The following is an 18,885-nucleotide window of genomic DNA, read 5'->3' on the forward strand; positions in this document are numbered from 1 at the left end:
CCCTTCCCATGGCACTCTCTCCATTTGCTTCATTAAATTATTAGAGTTTTGCCGGGTAGCGGTGGTGCACAACTTTAATCTTAGTACTTGGGAGGCAGAGGCAGTCTGATCTCTGAATTTGAGGTCAACTTGGTCTACAGTGTGAGTTCTAGGAAAGCCAGGGCTACACAGGGAAACCCTGTCTTGGAAAAACAAAAATAAAAAATATAGAGTTCTGGTATCTGGTTTCTTTAAAAATCAGACTGAGCCCCAGAAACTCTTGGACAGGTGTGGGGCAAGATCCATCGCATGCTTTTGTTGCAAGATTAGTAATGCTTTTCTTCCAGGGTTCCCATGCACAGTCTGATCACCCTTCTTCCATTTTTTACCCTTTCCTTTTTATTCTTCTGTTTATTCAGCAAGAATTTTAGTCCTTATTGAGAGCGTAGCCCTTATAAAGCATGCCTGAGACTCTGGCTTGATCCCCAGCATCTCATGCCTGCTCCCCATCAAAACAATATTTTTTTTTTAATTCATGCAACAAGATATGACATTAGAAGCTTAGGGTCACCAGGGCTTCGGCTTCTGTTGTTTAAAGTTTCTTTTAAAAATCAAATCATGTGGCTGGGTATAGTGGCTCACACCTTTACTCCAGCACGTAGGAGCCAGAGGCAAATGGATTTCTGTGAGTTCCAAGACAGCCTGGTCTACATAGTGAGTTCCAGGCCAGAACCAGAACTACATAACGAGACCTTATCTCGAGACGAAGAAAAAAAAGGAAGAAAGAAAAAAGGAATCAAATAATGAGGTTCTTGGGAGTCACGTGAAGCTAATTCTACTGTCCCGCTGTGCCATGGTGGTTGTATCTAAGGCAAAGGACATCCTTCCACTGTATGAGATGGTCTGCAAGGAACTCTGGGGGTGCTGGGCGGTGGTGGTGGCACACGCCTTTCATCCCAACACTCGGGAGGCAGAGGCAGGCAGGTCTCTGTGAGTTCGAGGCCAGCCTGATCTACAAGAGCTAGTTCCAGGACTGGCTCCAAAGCTACAGAGAAACCCTGTCTTAAAAACAAAACAAAAAAAAAAAAATAGAAACTCTTGGGGCTGTGACTGCTCTCCGGCCGGCCCCTACCACAATATCCAAATGTCAGCTGGCTGCTTCATCAGAGCTGGGTACTGGGTTCAGTTTTAGAGGGGCTGCTGGGGGAAGCAAGCCCACCATTTCCTGTATGTTTATCTCAGTTATTTTGAATTTAAAACTACAATAGGACTTAAGTGTGTGGTTTCTAAGAAGCCCGGTAAGAGGAGTTGGCCCTGCCCTCTGGGTGCCTCTGGTCTCAGGCTCCTGAGTTCTTCCTGCTTCACACTGGGAACCTGTGGAGCAGGAGCAAAGAAATACTGGACTGAGTTCTCTTTTCTGACTGCATTGACCTGTCAGTCCCTAGCTCAAGGGAGTTTGGTTTTGTTTTTTGTTTGTGTTTGTATTTGTTTGTTTGTTTGTTTGTTTTTTGCACCTTTACTACCTTTGAAAAAGCAAAAGGCTGCTGAGGCCAGTTCTGCTGTCTGTTGGGTGTGGCTGGCATTAATAAGCACTTGTCAGGGCCTTGGAGATCTGGGCTGGAAGGACCTGTGTATGGGCAGGGAGCTCTGGTTTTTTTTTGTTTTTTTGTTTTTTTTGATGTGTCCACTCAAGGAAGACTGAGAAAACAGGGCCAGCAGGCCTTGTGCTGCAGGTTGACAGGGGCCTGCACCAGAGAGAAGTGCTCCTGGAGAGTCTTAGCCCCGTTAACGTGCTAACGTGGAGTCAGAGCTGGCTTCCTCCTCTTACCCACTCAGAGTCTGCGCACAGCCCTCTCCTACTCCCGGGACGTGGTGGTGTGCCACTTCTTAATGAAGCTGCTCCCTTTTGAAGCTGATACCAGACATCAGTTTCAAGCGTATGCTGCAATCCAGCAAGTCAATTCTTTGCTCTTCCCCAGCCAAGTCTGTGCTTCTGTTTTCATACTTAAAGTAATTAATGCCTTGAGGTAGCTAGAGTGAGTAGTGTGCATGCAGAATCCTGTAGAGCTGGGATGCTTTGTTTACTTACTTATTTTATGGAAGTATCTACCTTCTTAAATGGCTCCCTTTCTTGTTCTCACTGAGGTATGTTCCTCTTTTAATTAACTCATTGTTTTCTTAGTAGTGCTGAGGAGTAAACCCAGGACTTCATGCTTGCTAGGCAAGCGCTCTTCCAGCGAGCTATGCTCCAGCCCAGTATATGTTAATTCCCGATTCTCCCACGCAGACGTCCAAGCTGGTGGGAGATGTATGGCATTGCTTTACTCTGACTTCTAATGGTAATATAACTCTCTGGCATGCCAGCGTGAGTAAATCCAGAATTCTGACCCAGGAGCTTTCTCTGAGTCCTGCCTGTTCGTGGGCTTCTGCCTCTTCATTTGATGTCACTGTTTTGAGAACAAACAGGTAAATCCTGAACGTCTCGACTCACGCACTGCTGGGGAAGACACAGCTCCATTCTGGCTGGGCTCCACTCAGTGCGCCTGTGCGCACGCAGCTCATGGATGTAAGCAGGAACCTGCTGGTGCCACGGAAGCCTTAAGGGAGAAGCCATTTGTTTTTAAAGCAGACTTAGAATGTGAAGTTTGAAAACTAGGAATGTCTGGGTGTGGTGGCACACGCCTTTTATAGCAGTACTCAGGAGGCTGAGACAGGCGAATCTACCAGGGTTTACAGAGCAAGTCCAAGGCCAGTCAGTGCCGCTTAGTGATAGACTTCTTTGGCAGCCAGTTGTCTTTGTCTTTTTAAAGACTTAGAAGTCTATAGACAGGTTACAGTTCAGCCCTTGACCTTTCTCTAGGCAGCCGTTCTGATTTCTTCCCTAACTCCATGTAGCCAAGCTGGGCTCCTGAACATAGTTCAGCTGGAAGCGGCAGCATCTGCATTTGGACCTTCAAAGATTGGCGAGGTGCTGAAGTGTAGGATTTGTGGGAAAGGCAGAAGGCTCTCTCATCCAGAGAAGAAGAAGAGGAGATGAGGAGCAGGCATACAACAGAGTGGGCACACTCAGCTGCTTGAACATTCCCCCTGGGCCAGCAGGCTCCTTCTGCCCTGCAGGAGCCAGACTTCATCCAGCTAGTGCCTGGCGCTACTAGCAAGGCTCGCCTCGGCCTCCTAACTCCAGGTCTGGGGTCCCAGACTGTACCCCTACGACCACAGCTTACACAGGTCAAGCGTTAAGTGGACTTTAGGGAAGTAGCTTACGACCTTAAGTATAAATATAACATCGCCATGTCGAGGGAAAATGTGTGCGTTTACTTTACGCATGAAGTTTGGAGACAGAAGTTTCAGTCGGGGTCTCTATTCTGCATTAGTTAGAGCAAGAGGGAAGAACTGTGGATCTGCTGAGCTCTTGGAGTCTGCTTTTATCTGGCTTGGGTCATAAACCATGAGTGTTTACTGCAGCACTGAGATTTGGTTAGTGATAGGGAGGGAGAAGCCTAGAGATAAGAAATAGTGAGAAGTGAGAGGGAGAACTAGTCCTGTACTTAACTGTCACTCAGGGGCTGTGCTGACACTCAGGGGCTGTGCTGACACTCAGGGGCTGTGCTGACACTCGTGGGCTGTGCTGTTATTCAGGGGCTGTGCTGACACTCACCGGCTGTGCTGTCACTCGTGGGCTGTGCCGTCACTCAGGGGCTGTGCTGACACTCGTGGGCTGTGCTGACACTCAGGGGCTGTGCTGACACTCAGGGACTGTGCTGACACTCGTGGGCTGTGCCGTCACTCAGAGGCTGTGTCGACACTCAGGGGCTATGCTGTTACTCAGGAGCTGTACTGACACTCAGGGGCTGTGTTGTCACTCAGGGGCTGTGCCGTCACTCGCGGGCTGTGCTGTCACTCGGGCTGTGCCGTCACTTGCGGGCTGTGTTGTGCTAGGGTGCCTTGCCATGCTCACACTCTATCCAGTGCCATGCAGCAGAGCTTAGCACTCTCAGGATCTTGCTGCAGCTTGGTGAAGCCAGGCACCTGAGGAGCAATGCTAGACCCCGAAGTGGATAGCAAGTCCTCCGGGCTGGGTATTATTGTCTGAAGCTCTTGTCGCTGGTAGGACAAGCATTGCAGACTCACTAATAGAAATTACTCTAGAGAACACTTTCACTGCTGAGAAATAAGTTTACTTTGGATGCTAGTCAGCTGCAGAAGAATGGAAATTATAAACCGAAAAGCAACTGGCCCTGGACAGCAGCACCATGGAAGGTCATCTAGCGGCAGCCTGGGAGTGGCTCTGGTCACAACCAACCAGACAGAGTGGCAAAGAGGAAGATGGCAGCGGTTCAGAGCGTAGCTTCAGATCTCTTTGTTGTTTGTGGGAGACGCGATCTTTATGAATGTTAAACAAACGGTTTAAGGATGTGATGGACAAAATCTAGCCAGTACGTTTCTCTAGTGCTGATCTAAATGGCCGGCCTACACAGTAGAGTGTGTCATGGCTGCATTCATGTGTCCTGCTCAGAAACTACCCATACCAAAGAGCTAGCTCCTGTGAGTCGTGGGCCAGGCCCCTGTGTGTTGGGGGTGGGCTGATAGCAGGGAATACTTGCACAGAGCCTGGTATGCTTTGTGTGTTAAGCCTGCCACGGCTTGAGGCTGCCTGGGCCCTGGGTCTTCCTATGCCACGCGCCTGCAAGGCCCCTGGTACTCTGTGACATGTCATCAGACCTCCAGAAGGGGCTGCCTAGTCTCAGTGTATCACCGATGGGACTGACCCAACTGTGGGTGTGACAGCTCAGTTGACACACGGTTCAACTCTTTCCAGTTAGCTTCCTCCCACGCAGGGCCTAGGCTGAGGGAGAGGGCAGGGGCACGAGCTGCCTAAGGTTTCCAGCGGCACAGCAGCCTGTCCCTAGGAAAGCTGTGGGGTCCAACTGTAGGCCTCACTGTTTGCTGTAATCGGCTACTCTGAGAAGGGGCTCCCGGGACTCTGGACGGTTGTTCTGGAGCACAGGTGTTTGTCATGGAAAGGCCATGTTACAGAAGAGAGAGGATTACAATGACTTGACGCCTACCTTGAGCTTTACTGGGAAGGTTCTTGTGTTGGGTGGAGTGACGTCTTTCCTTTTGTCTCCTGGTCTCCACAAGAGCCGGTGGAGTTCCTGGGGAGGAACTATCCAGGCCAGAGGCTGTAAAAGGGGTGTGGCCACCCAGTCACTTGAACTTGGGATGTTTTGCATGTGTGTGTAATGCACGGCTTCTGAGATTGTTGTTTTGTCTAAGCATAATGTTTGGAATTCATTGTGAGAGTGTTTTTTTTTTTTAATGTGCTTGGACTGAACACATTGCTTACATTTAAAGGGATTCCATTCTAGTGAAGCATCCATCGGGTGATATTAAAATAAGGCGGTGCCATGTTTGGGTGCATTAAGCTGGGACAGGTTTGGTTTGTTTCACAACTTTAAATCTCCAGTGTGAATGGGAGGGCAGGAGGGGAGAAAGAAATGAGTCACATGTCATCCTTGTAACTGCAGAGAAATGATGGGCCGGGGACTCACAGCTAAAGAGTCCGCTTGCTGGGCTGCCTAAGTGGAGCCCCATCAGGAAGCACTGTTACTCTTAACGGGAAGGACGTGGGCCAGCATGGCGGCTTCGCGGGCAGATGACTTGCTACAGAGCCTAGCCATCTGAGCTCAACCACCTGGATTTACATGGTGGAAGGAGATGACACACCCCCATATTTCTCCTTTGACACCCTGTCTCCCACATAACAATACTAAATAATAAATTCTTAAAATTTCAGCAAAGAAGTGACTTTCAGAGTCTAGGCAGGCAGACCATGGTTGTCTCTACACAGACACCTCGCTTCCCACCTCCAGGAACACTCAGGGTAGCAGCTACCTGCGTGGCATTTATTTGACGATGAAGATTTTCTCATATGTAGTTGAAAACACATAGTTGGGTTGAGGAAGTGGCTCTAGGACCTGAATTCAAGCACCATGGCAAAAGCCTTGTGTGGCTGCGCCCATCTTAACTCTGTCATGGACAGCAGAGACAGGAGGGTTGCTAGAGGGGGTGGCTGCGCCCATCTTAACTCTGTCGTGGACAGTAGAGACAGGAGGGTTGCTAGAGGGGGTGGCTGTGCACACCTGTAACACTGTTGTGGACGGCAGAGACAGGAGAGTTGCCAGGGTTTGGGTTCTGAGAAAGACCCTGTCTCCAGGGAATAAGAGAGAGTGTTGACAGAACAGAACAGAACACACACTAAGTAAATAAGTAAAGCTAAAACACTCATTAAAGTAAAAATTTAAAAACATCCGCCAAAGAGAGAGCCTCATGCTGCAGAGAGTGAGGCATCTGAGAGCCATTCTGTATTTAAAATGCCAAGATCGTTTATTTCCTTGAGGCCGCTGCGCTGAGTGCCATCACAGGAACAATTTACCTTTGAGACGACTTTCTTTAAAAGCTGGGGTTGGGGCTTTGCGGCCACGTTATGTCAGAGTGTGTGTGCTCTGCGGTGTCTAAGGGAGAAGTTCCATCTAACTGTAAACTGAAACACTCCGAGTCATGGCAGGGCTTTAGAACCCACGGATAACAATATGAGCATTTATTCAGCGTGTGCCTGAGGGTGAGGGCTGGCCGAAGGTGTCTCTGACTGCCGTGGAGACACTTGGCAGCTGAAGAAAGCCTCCGTTTGGTAGTGAAACCTTTATCCTGTGGAACGAGTTTCAGGCACCCCTGTCTATTTAGACACCGTTTGTGTTGTTGCTTGAGTTGCATGTTTTCTTTTTCTCGGGGGAGGTGGAGCGAATTTTTACCCTTCCTCCACTCTGCCATTCTTGGGAAACAATGAGCTTCTTCTGTAGAGACTTCTCATTTGACAACTTGTCAACCTAACCTCCCGTCTCGTGTTTCTTCCTGGAAATCCCATCTGTGGCTTTCTCTGTCTTTTCAGTCAGGTCTGCCACTCCTATGTTTTGTCTTGGTTTTAATTTTTTTTTGTAGGTTTGCTGCTTTTAACCCAAAGCAGAACAGTTGGGGCTCTGTACTGATGGAGCCTTGGAGTGAGGGGTCTTATGAGTAGCAGCCTTCCCACAGGCCCCTTGGCCTCTCCGCCTTAATCCACAGACTCTCCACCCTTAGCCCGTTTTCTTTAGTGCAAACTCTTTTGGTCAGCAGTCAGCTTGCCTGCCGGGTCCCCTTTGTGACCCATGGGCTCGCTCACCTGTCCTGTTCTGTGCTGCGGGGATGGAATGCGGCCTGTGTTTGCCTTGAGTCACGCCCCCATACGGTTCTGCAGGTCTCAGAGCACACACTCTGCTTATTTGGGACAACAAGTGCCAGATCACTGCACCTGCCAAGTGTCCTTAGGTTCAGCGGGTCTTGCCTAGGAACATAACAGAGAAAAGGGGAGCAGGCAGGTCCCTCTAAATGTTTTCTCCTCCGTGCCTTTCTTTTATCTCAGTGACTTTTCCCCTGGCTCTCTGCATGGCACAGAAACCGAGACACTGTGTGGGCGTTGTGGGAAGCGGGCTGAGGCAACAGCCTTGCTGACTCGGAGCTTGTTTCCCCTTCAGGGAACGCCCCTCCTGGCCGTGGGAAGACTGCTAGTCAGTACTTTTTCCCCTCCCACGTCCCTGCCCGCCCCACCCCTTCCTGCCCATTTGTCTCATTTCTTTTGATGGTCATTTGATAGTCTGAGAAGCAACCCAAGTGTTCAGCTGCCCTTGAAGCCCTCTGAGCTGGGCAGCAGTTGGTGGTGACAGTGTCCTTGTTGTCATAGCGTGGTTAGGACAGCGCAGTCACCTCCCGTCAGAGCAGGGAGCAGGTGTGACGCACCGGGTTATCTGGCCCATCAGTAGTGGAACTGGATGCTGCTTGGTGGGTGACTCAGTCTCGATACCGTCTCAGCTCCACACACTCATTAACTGCACGTGGACCGCGCAGCCTGGGGGTGGAGGCGGCCCAGAACCGAGAGAGAGGCGGGTTTGTTTGTTTGTTCTCCTCAGGGTGGGGGAGGGGAGGACTGTGTAAAGGCCAATAAATGTTCCCTTTTAATTACATCTCGGCCAAGAACTGGGTCGTGATGTATAGTTTAAAATCTTGCCTACCCTATCAGCTTTGATCCAAGTCTTTAGCCTCACTGAACTGTACTAGAGAAAGAGTGATTTCCCTGTCTAGTGCTGTTGGAAGCGAGGCAGGAATGTGACCAATATTTTCATTTCGACTGTCGGGCAGTTTCTCCCCAGGAGGAGCTGCTTGCATCTTTACACTGATTTGGATAATTAAGTTTGAACTTACCCTATAGTTTCCACTTTCTTTTAGAATATAGATTACATTCTAGAAAGGACCTTATAGATATTTTATGTGTTTGACTAAGTTGAGTTTTGATATTGAAAAAAAAAATTGAGTTGGATTCCCAGAGGCCACTGGGACTGTATCCAAGATGGCTGCCTCTGTGTCTCCTGGAGCCATGTGGCCATCAGCTAAGTCCTGTGGCTTATCTGCAACAAGTAGGAAGTTTGGCAGCGAGGAGCAGTTTGGTTTGAAACACAGAGACCTTTAACTTCATGCCTCATGATCAAGGTGACCTTCCACTCCATTTTCTGTCTGGGTGTTCATGTTCCTCCGCTTTCCCACTTCTCCAGTGTTCCATTGGTGCCTCTCCGTGAGGGGCCAGGGAAGGCATTGATTGGCTCTGGGGTCCTGAGAGCTGGGTCCTACTAGGGCTGATGTCTCTATCCTTCTCCATCAGTGTCCTCTAACCCTGAACCTCACAGCTTGGCCCTGTCTGTCTCTAGTGAAGAGACTCTGAGAGCCAGAGACCATAGGAAGTGTGGCGTGAGAGAGAAGCGTGGACATTGAGGATCAGTGCATATGGAGAATGTCAAATTGTCCTCAGTTACCGTGGTAACCTGACCAAAGCATCTGCCCCAGTTGAACCCACCTGCTTTTTCCTTTCGCCTCCATCGGAGCTTTTCTTGTGATGTGTATTGGGCAGTTAGAACTTTTTAACTGTGTCTTAATGCACAAGTAACAAGTCCTTCCCCGGAAGTCAGTCCACTGTATAGGAGTACGATGTCACTGGTTCACCCTTGAACTTCTCTGGACTAGTGTGACTCATTTCTAACTTCCTTCCAGGGAGTTCTACACACAGAAATCAGTGCTTTGCCACTAGGGCAGAAAAACTGGCTAGAGAGGCCACTTTGCAAAATGCTGGCGTCCCTGCCTGATCAGCCAGGCAGCCAATCACCTGTGCAGCTCTGGGAGGGGCCAGGCATGATTGGAGCAGGCAGCCTGACCTGAGGATCCTCCGAACTATGATGCTCATCATTGGTATAGCCAGGGCTACTCTCGGGTCTGTCATCAGTGAGGCAAGCTCCGTGTTCAGGGAAGGCGCGTTTTCAGCCAGGGAGCCATAGGCTGCTGAATATTTTGGCCAAGCCTGTTTGAGATGGACTGCTCTCTTTGCCTTTCTGGGCAGCTGCTGTGAATGTAGGTGGGAAAGAAGCACCTGAGGCAGCCTGATCTGAAGAGGAGCCGCCATGTGAGGACTTAGCATAGCCCAGGGACGGGAGAAGCAGTGGTGGACTTGGGCTCTGGAGCTGCAGAGCCCACACTTAGTCTCACTGGAGACTAAGCGAGCCGTAGTCCTCCCTGTCTAACTGCGCTGTAAAGCCGCAGATGGTCGGTGACGTAATCCCCGTCTTAGGGTTTCTGCACTGTGGTGAAACACCGTGGTCAGAAGCGATGTGGGGAGGAGAGGGTTTACTAGTCTTCGATTTCAACATCACAGTCCATCACTGAAGGAACTCAGAACAGGAACTCAAGCAGGGCAGGAACCTGGAGGCAGGAACTGATGCAGAGGCCACAGAAGGTGCTGGTTTACTCCTCATGGCTTGCTGAGTCTGCTTTCTTACAGCCACCATGGGCTGGGCCCTTTCCCGATCACTAATTAAGAAAACGCCTATAGCCTGATGGTGGAGAGGCATTTTCTCAGTTGAGGTTCCCTCCTGGATGACTCTCGCGCTTATCAGGTTGACATAAAACCAGCCAGCACCAGTAGCAAGTGAAAGCTGGGGCTGAAAAGATGATGCACTGGGTGACCCAGTCCGCGCTGTCGAGAAGCACCATCAACAAGTGCAGCGTGGGAAGGAAAGGGTTTATTTCACCTGTAGGTTCCATTCTGTCATTGAGAGAAATAAGGGCAGGAACTAACATAGAGACCGTGGAGGAGCAGTGGCCCCTGGCTTTTCCCCTGGCTCCCAGGCTCACCTGCCTAGGGAAGGCACCACCTATGGTGGGCTAGGGCTCCTGGTGCTTTGAAAGGAAATGACCCCCAAAGGGAGTGACACTGTTGGGAGGTGTGGCCTTGTTGGAGGAAATGTGTCTCTGTGGGGGCGGACTCTGAGTTCTTTATCCTCAGACTTCACTCAGCGTGAGTCAATGACTTCTTATTGCCTGCGAGAGGTAAAGCTCTCCGCTCCAGCACCACCTCTGCCGGCACACTGCCACACTCCCCACAATGATGATAATGGACTCAAGTTCTGAAACTGTAAGCGAGCCACTCCAAAGAAATATTTTCTTTATAGGAGTTGCTGTGGTCATGGTGTCTCTCCACAGCAATAGAAACCCTGAGACAACCCTCCTGCAGTGATTAGTACTTAAGAAATGGCCTCCCGGGCATGCTCACAGGCCTCTCTGGTGGAGGCAACTCCTTATTGAGGCTTATTATTCCCAGGCATGTCTAAGTTGGTCTCACCAGCACAGTGGGTAGCGCATTTGCTATGCAGCTGTGAAGGCCTGTGTTCTATCCCCAGAGCCCATGTAAAACGTGTGTGCCCTCAGACCCGGCAAGAGACAGCTCTTTATGTTCCTGCCTCTGGCCCACATCCCTGCCTGCCACAGAGAATGCTTGGTGTCTGCAGGCACACCCCAGGTCTGGGCCCTGGGCTTGCTGTCATGGTCCCTTCTGTCCCCCTCAGGTCTCACCAAGAGCCAGTTCTGGCAGTGTGTTCTACTATTTCTCTGTTTGAGAATTGGGCCCCTTGAACAAAATCTTCGTCCCTTAAGAAAGCTAGTCTGGCCGGGTGGTGGCGCACACCTTTAATCCCAGCACTCAGGAAGTGGAGGCAGTGGATCTCTGTGAGTTCGAGGCCAGCCTGGTCTACAAGAGCTAGTTCTAGGACAGCTAGGACTGTTACACAGGGAGACCCTGTCTCGAAAAACAAAAAAAAAAAAGGAAAAAGAAGAAAGTCAGTCCAATTGTCAAGATGTGATTCCTATTATTGACTGGGTCACCCACTCCGTAACGTCCTTACTACCATTAGAGCACACTGCGTCATAAAAGCCAGAAGAGAGTGTTTTCACCCCCACAACAGGAGTGTACCACAGCATCCAACCTTCTGCCTGAATCTCTCAGTGGGATAAAAGTCAAAGCGGTGCCAGTCAGTGGTCATACTCCTGGTACTTGTACAGAAACATGGAGTGGCCGTCACCACAGTCACCGTGGTACAGTAAGGCCAGCCTTTTTGTTATTCATGGGAAACACCAAGGGGTAGTGAACCCCACATTAATCAATACTGCCATGCAGGATCTGGCTCAACTCCATGGGAGTTTCATAACGTTTGGCTGATGGAGTCCAAATGTTTTGGTTTTCGAAGGCCAGGGGCCCAGGTGCCAGGCAAGCGCTACACCTGTGAGCTGCAGCCAGCCTTGAATTCCAGGTGTTTTGTGGATGTGCCCTTTTCCATGAATTTGATATCTGTTCAGAGTTCCCAGGTTTCTCCCTACAGATTAATGCACTTGCTAACTTACATGCCAGGCTAGTCTCTTCACAGCCTGTGGGTTTTGCCGGGATTGCACTCAGCTCGCAGTTAGGAAGAAAAGCCCCTAGCGGACTGGATGAATCAGAGGCTTAGGAACTTTTAGTCTCCTCTGCTTTGCCCGCTGGGAGGTGGCTCCTGGGCAGTCATTTCTGAGCGCACGTCCTGCCTCCTTGTGTCTCTTCTGCCCTCTTCTTCCTTGGAGGGTGGACATGGGAGGGGCCGCCGTGATGCTTCTGGGAGAGTCCTTGCACAGCAGTTTGAGGTGTGGAAGAGCATATGGACAAAACCCCTGGTAGGTCAATCCTCTGCTAACGTACATCCCTCATTTCAAGCTGCATTTTGCAAAACCAATGGAAATCTTTTTAAATATTCTGAGCATATGAATTCTCAACCAGGAATGAGGAACTGTCCTAGAAAAATGGGCTGGACATTTAAAAAGAATCTTGCAGAACATCTTTGGCCTGTTCAGTAGTTGGATTTTGTGATTAGGGGTTTGGTTTTGTTTGTTTGTTTTTTAGGTTTTATTTCCCTTGTAACGATTTTGGGTAGGAGCTTTAGTTGTGATCTTTTGAGATTACTGTTTTGATTGGTTGAATAACATCACATTTTCCTCAAAATAAACAACAAGGAAGTGTAAAAACAAAAGTCAGCCTTGAAGGCTCCTTCCACAGTAGAGACCTTCCCAGCTCTCCGAAGAAGGGAATGTGTGTGTCAGGCAGCCTTTTTGCAGATGTTAGCTATAGAATTGGAAGTGGTGCATGTGTGTGTGCATGCTTGTATCTGTACACTCATGCGTTCACGTGTGTTTCATGGAGGGGAAGTTGAGTATGCACCCATCTGTCTCCCTCTTTGACTCCTATGACTTCTCTGAGAAACTGGAGTTTGCCTTGTGATGCTATCAAGGTGATTTGATCACCTGCCGGGAAGAATGGAGCAGTGTTTATCTTATACAGACTTGATTGCCTTGCTTTGCTTTTATTTGTTCAAGATGTGGAATCAATCAATCAATTGCTCTTTAAATTACTTTATGTGTTTGGGTGTCTTACTACTTCCCTAAGTGCAGAGAAACCTGGAGGTTGATCTCCTTCAGCTCCCCCTCAGCCCCGAGTATAACCAGCCAGTGTGGCTCTAGGACTCAGTGAAACATCGTCAAGCCTGGGTTGGACGGCTTTGTAGACAATGGAAATGTTGGACTATGAAAACACTCCTTCTGCTTTGTCTTTTATTAAAACACTTGAGCCGGGAGATAGTGGTGCATGCCTTTAATCCCAGGATGTGGAGGCAGAGGCAGGTGGATCTCTGAGGTCGAGCCCAGCCTGGTCTATAGAATAAGTTCCAGGACAGCCAGAGCTATGCAGAGAAACCCTGTCTTAAAAAAAAACAAGATGATGATGATGATGATGATGATGATGATGATGATGATGATGATGATGATGATGATGATAATAAACATATGCATTGAGTATACACATGTCTCTGATGCCAGGAACAGAGGCATCTGTGGTGTGATCCCAGGGGTCACACATGACATGCAATTCAGAGTCACTGCTGGAATCTCAGCCTGGGCACACTGCTTCATACAGAGGTGTTCGTTCTGAGAAAAGTTCTTCCCGACTTTGGGTAGCTGAGGATTGGCGTATGACCGTAGAGAATAGCAGGCTCTGTGGATAGCGAATGTGCCTGATAGGCGTGTACCTCTGTAAAACACGCCTTCAGGTACATCATGGATGAGGCGGTTTCATAGTCTCAGAGTTTCGGAGCCAAAGGAGGCCTTTGATGCTTTGAAGTATGCCAGTGTGTAGGAGACCATCCCCTTCACAGGGTGGTGTGATCCTGGTCGATCATGTGACTACCCGGTAGCACCAGAGGGCGGTTCTGGTGTCAGACCCACCCAAGCAGAGGTGTTCCAAATACTCAGCCATGTGACCTACCCTAATGGGCTTTGGGATGTGAAGGATTCCAGCATGGCTGTGGTGTGGAGCAGTGTTTGAGAGATGGGCTCCCTGGGGTTTTTGGGTGCAGTGGCTCCCCTAGAGTGCTTGTCGGAGGAGGGAGGAGACATGAGACCTATGTGCCTTCCAAGTTCCCAGGCCAAATGGAATGAAGTTACATGGCACCTTTAATGTAACAGTGCTTAAAGAAAGTTGATATTGGTAAATGTACTTTCATTTGTGTGTGTTTGTGTGTGTGTGTGTGTGTGTGTGTGTGTACGCATGCGCACATGTATGTGGAAACCAGAGGTTGGTAGTGGGGTGTCTCCATCAGTCACTCTTCACCTTATATTTTGAGACAGTCTCTCGCTGAATTCAGAGCTCACCAACTCTCTAGACTGGCTAAAAGCACAGACCCCAGTGATCCTCCTGTCTCTGTCTCCGCACCGCTGGGATTACAGCTGCCATGTCCAGGTTTTAGGTGGGTTCTGGACCAAACACAGGTCTTCATGATTGTGTGGCCCCAGACTCCTCTGTTTGACTCAGTCATTTTATCTGCAGTGTAACGACAGTAAGATTTGGGGCTCATCCTTCTCATCCACCTTAGACAGAACATCACAAGGGTCTGGAGTTGAAAGTGACCTGAAGATCCCGTGCCTTGGCTGGTCGCGTGACAGCAGGGACCAGGGTTACAGCGCTAATTAAGGACAGAGTGGGGCCAAATTTAGTTGCTTTGATTTTTCAGATCAAATCTACCTCTGTTGAGCACTTTACCCCTCCCCCAGTGAAAACATGGGGGGGAGGAATTGCTTTTTTTTTTTCTGACCTTTGGTGAATGCCTAAACCAGCGTGGGTATCAATCACTTGGTCTGGCCCAGGATGTCCATGATGGCCTGGCATATTCTTCCATGATGCTGCTGTGTGAGGCGTAATAAGCTCTGGCGTCTTCAGGTCGCTGTCCTTCAGAGAGCGTATGACTGTTTCCCCAACTCATCCTACCTACTGGTATGGCTGTTTTATCTGAGGAAGGAGGCGTTAGGATGCGTCAGCCCTTTGTGATAACTTTTGAAGTCTAAGTTGAAAAGAATGCTCATTAATAGGAAGCAGATGCGTCTGAGAAAGAACATGGAAGCTAGACTGGTAGCTGCTTCCCAGAGGCTCTGCCTTCAGCCTGAGCCTGGGATCTGGCTAATCTGAATAGAGGCTTGAAGCTGGGAAGCAGGGAGGCCGGGTTTGGGTTGGATTACTGTGAAATCCTCTTGTCATGGGAATGGCCCTTTGAGTCAGAAGCTTCCTGGAATTAGGGAACTAGAGTGTAGCTTTCCCAGGCAGCCATTTCTGAGTTAGGAATTGTGCCACATGGCCCAGGGTGACAGAAGTTTAGATTTTTTCATTTGGCTGGGAGCTGAAATGTACAGTGGTTTAGTAACTTTTATTGTTTACAAAGCCACCTTCTTTTGTCACCCTTTTTTCTTATTAATTTTATTTTTCCCTTTCAGATTTCTTTTTTTCTCACATTTATTTGTGTGTGTGTCTGTGTGTGTGTGTGTGTGTGCACACATGTATGTGCATGTATCACAGCATGCATGTAGAGGTCAGAGGTCAGGGAGCCAGTTCTTTCCTTTCACCATGAGGATTCTGTGTGCTGACCCCAGGTCGGAAGGTGATGGCAAGTGTCTTTCTTTCCCTGCTGAGTCATCTCACCGACCCTGTTCCATATATGCCTCCTATATCCCATTTCATATAAATGTTTTAAATATGTAGGAGAAGGCATCAAGTCAAAGCACGGATTTTTTTGGTAAAGCAGTTCATAAATCCCACGAGCCACTTCCCACTTGCGCATCTAGTCTTTAAACACAAAGAAAGTAGGGCTGGGAAAGTGACTCAGTCAGTAAAATGCTTGTCTTGCAAGTGCGCCGGCCTGAGTCTGGTCTCCTGCTGGGTGTGGTAGCCTGCTGCTCCGCCTTTGTCACCCCAGTGCTGGGGAAGCAGAGAAGAGGGTGATGGCCGGGATCCCCTGACCATCCTAGCCTCATTGCTGAGCTTCAGCCAATAAGAGGCCTGTCTCAAAGGTGGTAGATGGTCTTTAAAGGATGAAACCTAGGGCTGTTGTCTGGTGTGCGCGCGCGCGCGCGCGCGCGCGCGCACACACACACACACACACAAGTTGTTTTTGCTTTTTTTAAATTGAGTAATTTTGTTTACTGGAAATCATTAGAAAACTTTTAGAAGCAAGATACCATATTGCCAGAGTGTGAACAGTCTGGAGAGAGGGAGACATCTGAGCACCCTCCATCAAGATCTCCCACGAAAGGATAATGTCTGTGGGATTAGGTCGTGTGGAAAAGGAGGTCGCTTCACCATGGTAGAACAGCCTTAACAGCTCCCAGGCCTTCAAACGCGGGAGGACAGCGCCCTCTTCTGGGCACAGGGATAGCTCTGTAGGTTGTCTTAACTGAGCCTGGCCGGACAGGCAGAGGAGAGCTGCGGGTGGACCCGACCAGATCAGTAAGGAGGCTGCCAGGGCCAGCATGAGGTGGGACTGTCAGTGCCCAGGGACAGTGAGAAAGGTCTGGGGAACGCTGGTGAAGGAACAGATAAGGGGTTATCTTCAGATCTTGTAATTGTATATATCCCCAGTCTTTTTAGGGTGTTCGGTCTTTTCCCACATAGGCAGAGTAGAATAACCTTCTAGCCCACTTTGAACCCTGCTTGGAACTGGCTCCTTGTTACTGTGGCTCTGATTCTCTTTCTCTCCAGCTTCTCTTTCTGTCCTCTTCTCTTCCATCCAATGCCCGAGTAGCACACAGTCCCTGTCACATTTACAACCCAAGGCCATCCCTGCCTGTGTCTTAGCTGAGCTGGACAGCTGTTCTTGACTGTTGGGGCCTAGGCACTGGAAGAAATCCTGGTTGTGTGGCATAAGGGTCTTTTGCATCTCTGAAATTGCCCATTTAAAAACAAAACAAAACAATAACAAAAAACACTCCTGTGATTCTAGGGAAATAAAAAGCATTTGACCTCAAACAGATTCAAACCCAGATCCATGAAAGGGGGAACAGAGCATGCTCACTAGCTATGTAGAGCCATGAAAGGGGAACGGAGTATGCTCACTAGCTGTGTAGACCCATAGAAGGGAAACAGAGCATACTCACTAGGTATGTAGAGCCATGAAAGGGGGAACAGAGCATGCTCACTAACTGTGCAGAGCTCCACCAGCTTTTTCGAGTAAGTTTCCTGTACTGCACTGTCTCCATTTGCTTTAATTTTGAGAAAATGAACATGGGGTGACCAAGAGGGAGGCGAGCCTAGGTGTGCCACTCTCTGACTTCCTCCTTGAAAGAGGGCATCTGGGCTGGGAAGCTTCTCTGCCAACTGATGCGTGACTCAAGGACATGCCAGCTCTTCCGTGGAGCTGACCCTGTTGGGCTTAGTGACACAGCCTGTAAAAACTGTCCATGTGGGTCAGTGGCACTTCAGAAGCTGGTGAAAGGTAACAAAGGCGCAGGTGTGACCTTGGTGCCATCTGCCCCTCTCCCCAGTGCCTTGTGACGGCCTGGAGGGGACATGTCCTCCAGTGGCCTACAGAGTTATTTTCTCCCATGTCCAAAGGCTCCCCCAGCCCATAATAATGTCTTCAGAGCTTCTGTATGTCTTAACCACATTCTGTGGGGCCTTCTTCAGTGAAGAACATAGCAGTGTTTGTGGCTGCTCAGGAGGCAGCATAAGAATTAAAACCCATGGAAAACCTTGCCAATGGTAGTATCTACCCAGACCCGTGGTGAATCCAAATTATATTTAAATTATGGAAGGCTGCCTAAAAAGACTCTTGGACATCATTGGGATTTTGAACTATTCTCTGAGGACTTGACCCAATGTGGTTCTGTTACCAAACACCCACAAGAAAAAGAAACGAATATGTGCGCGGGCTGGGATGCAAGTGAGTGTTGTGTGCTTGTTTTTCGAGACAGGGTTTCTCTGTGTAGCTTTGGAGCCTGTCCTGGAACTGACTCTGAAGACCAGGCTGGCCTCAAACTCTCAGAGATCCGCCTGCCTCTGCCTCCCAAGTGCTGGGATTAAAGGTCTGCACCACCGCCGCCCAGCTGCAAGTAAATTTTATAATCAAACTACAGATTGGGGGGCTGGAGAGATGGCTCAGTGGTTAAGAGCATTGCCTGCTCTTCCAAAGGTCCTGAGTTCAATTCCCAGCAACCACATGGTGGCTCACAACCATCTGTAATGAGGTCTGGTGCCCTCTTCTGGCCTGCAGACATACACACAGACAGAACATTGTATACAAATAAATAAATAAATATTTAAAAAAAAAAACCTACAGATTGGGAAAAGCCAGCTTTTGTTCAGTCCTAATACGCTAGGGCATGGCCTGCTGCGGACCATCCTGAGGTGACGGCAAAGGTACAGGTGGTTCCAAAGAGGATGCACAACTGTCCCCCAGCAGCCAAAATACACAGTGCAGTGTCCCTGGCAGATGGCCTTAGCCATGAGGGCCACACTGTCTGCTTGTCCTAGAGCCATCCTGGGAATAAACAGCTTCTATGCACCCCCCTTCCTCTCACACCTGTGCTCAGACTGCTCTGGAGATGCATCCTCTGCCGCCTCTAAGGTTCCTGAGAGCGCCAGCCCACTGGCAAGTAGTGCCACCCCTAGATAAGTGACCCTGGGTAGTCAGAGAGCGCAGTTTGAGCAAGCCATAGAAAGCAAGGTAGTAAGCATTGTTTTTCCTTGGTCTCTGCCTCAGTTCCTGCCGGGAGTTCCTGCGCTGACTTCCATTCATGATGATAAACTGTAATGCGGGGAAAGGAAAAAAAAGAATCACAAGCGTCTTGAGTGTCCATCATTTGCAAAGGCCGGGCTGGACTGGCTGCCGGAGCTGCCACTCATGGAGGCTTCTCTTCCTTCACAGGTGTTCATCTCCGTGAACTGCTTAAGCACCGATTTCTCTTCCCAGAAGGGCGTGAAGGGCTTGCCCCTTAATATCCAAATTGACACCTACAGCTATAACAACCGCAGCAACAAGCCAGTACACCGGGCCTACTGCCAGATAAAGGTCTTCTGTGACAAGGTGAGCGAGCAGCGGGCTTGGGGAAGAGCGGATGCACCCATCCTTCCCGGGCTTCCTTCTGCAGAGCCCC

At 49.3% G+C, this 18,885-nt stretch overlaps 1 protein-coding gene across 1 annotated transcript in view; it reads left to right on the forward strand.

Moving 5' to 3' along the window:
* Positions 1–18,885, forward strand: part of Grhl1 (grainyhead like transcription factor 1) — a 46,499-nt gene that overhangs the window by 13,911 nt on the left and 13,703 nt on the right. Inside the window, exon 9 of the mRNA XM_005366505.2 lies at positions 18,657–18,815. Within this exon, the coding sequence (XP_005366562.1) occupies positions 18,657–18,815 (159 nt within the window). The remainder of the gene's footprint in view (positions 1–18,656; positions 18,816–18,885) is intronic.

This window comes from Microtus ochrogaster, unplaced genomic scaffold (assembly GCF_000317375.1).
Source record: "Microtus ochrogaster isolate Prairie Vole_2 unplaced genomic scaffold, MicOch1.0 UNK10, whole genome shotgun sequence".
Lineage (NCBI taxonomy): Eukaryota > Metazoa > Chordata > Mammalia > Rodentia > Cricetidae > Microtus > Microtus ochrogaster.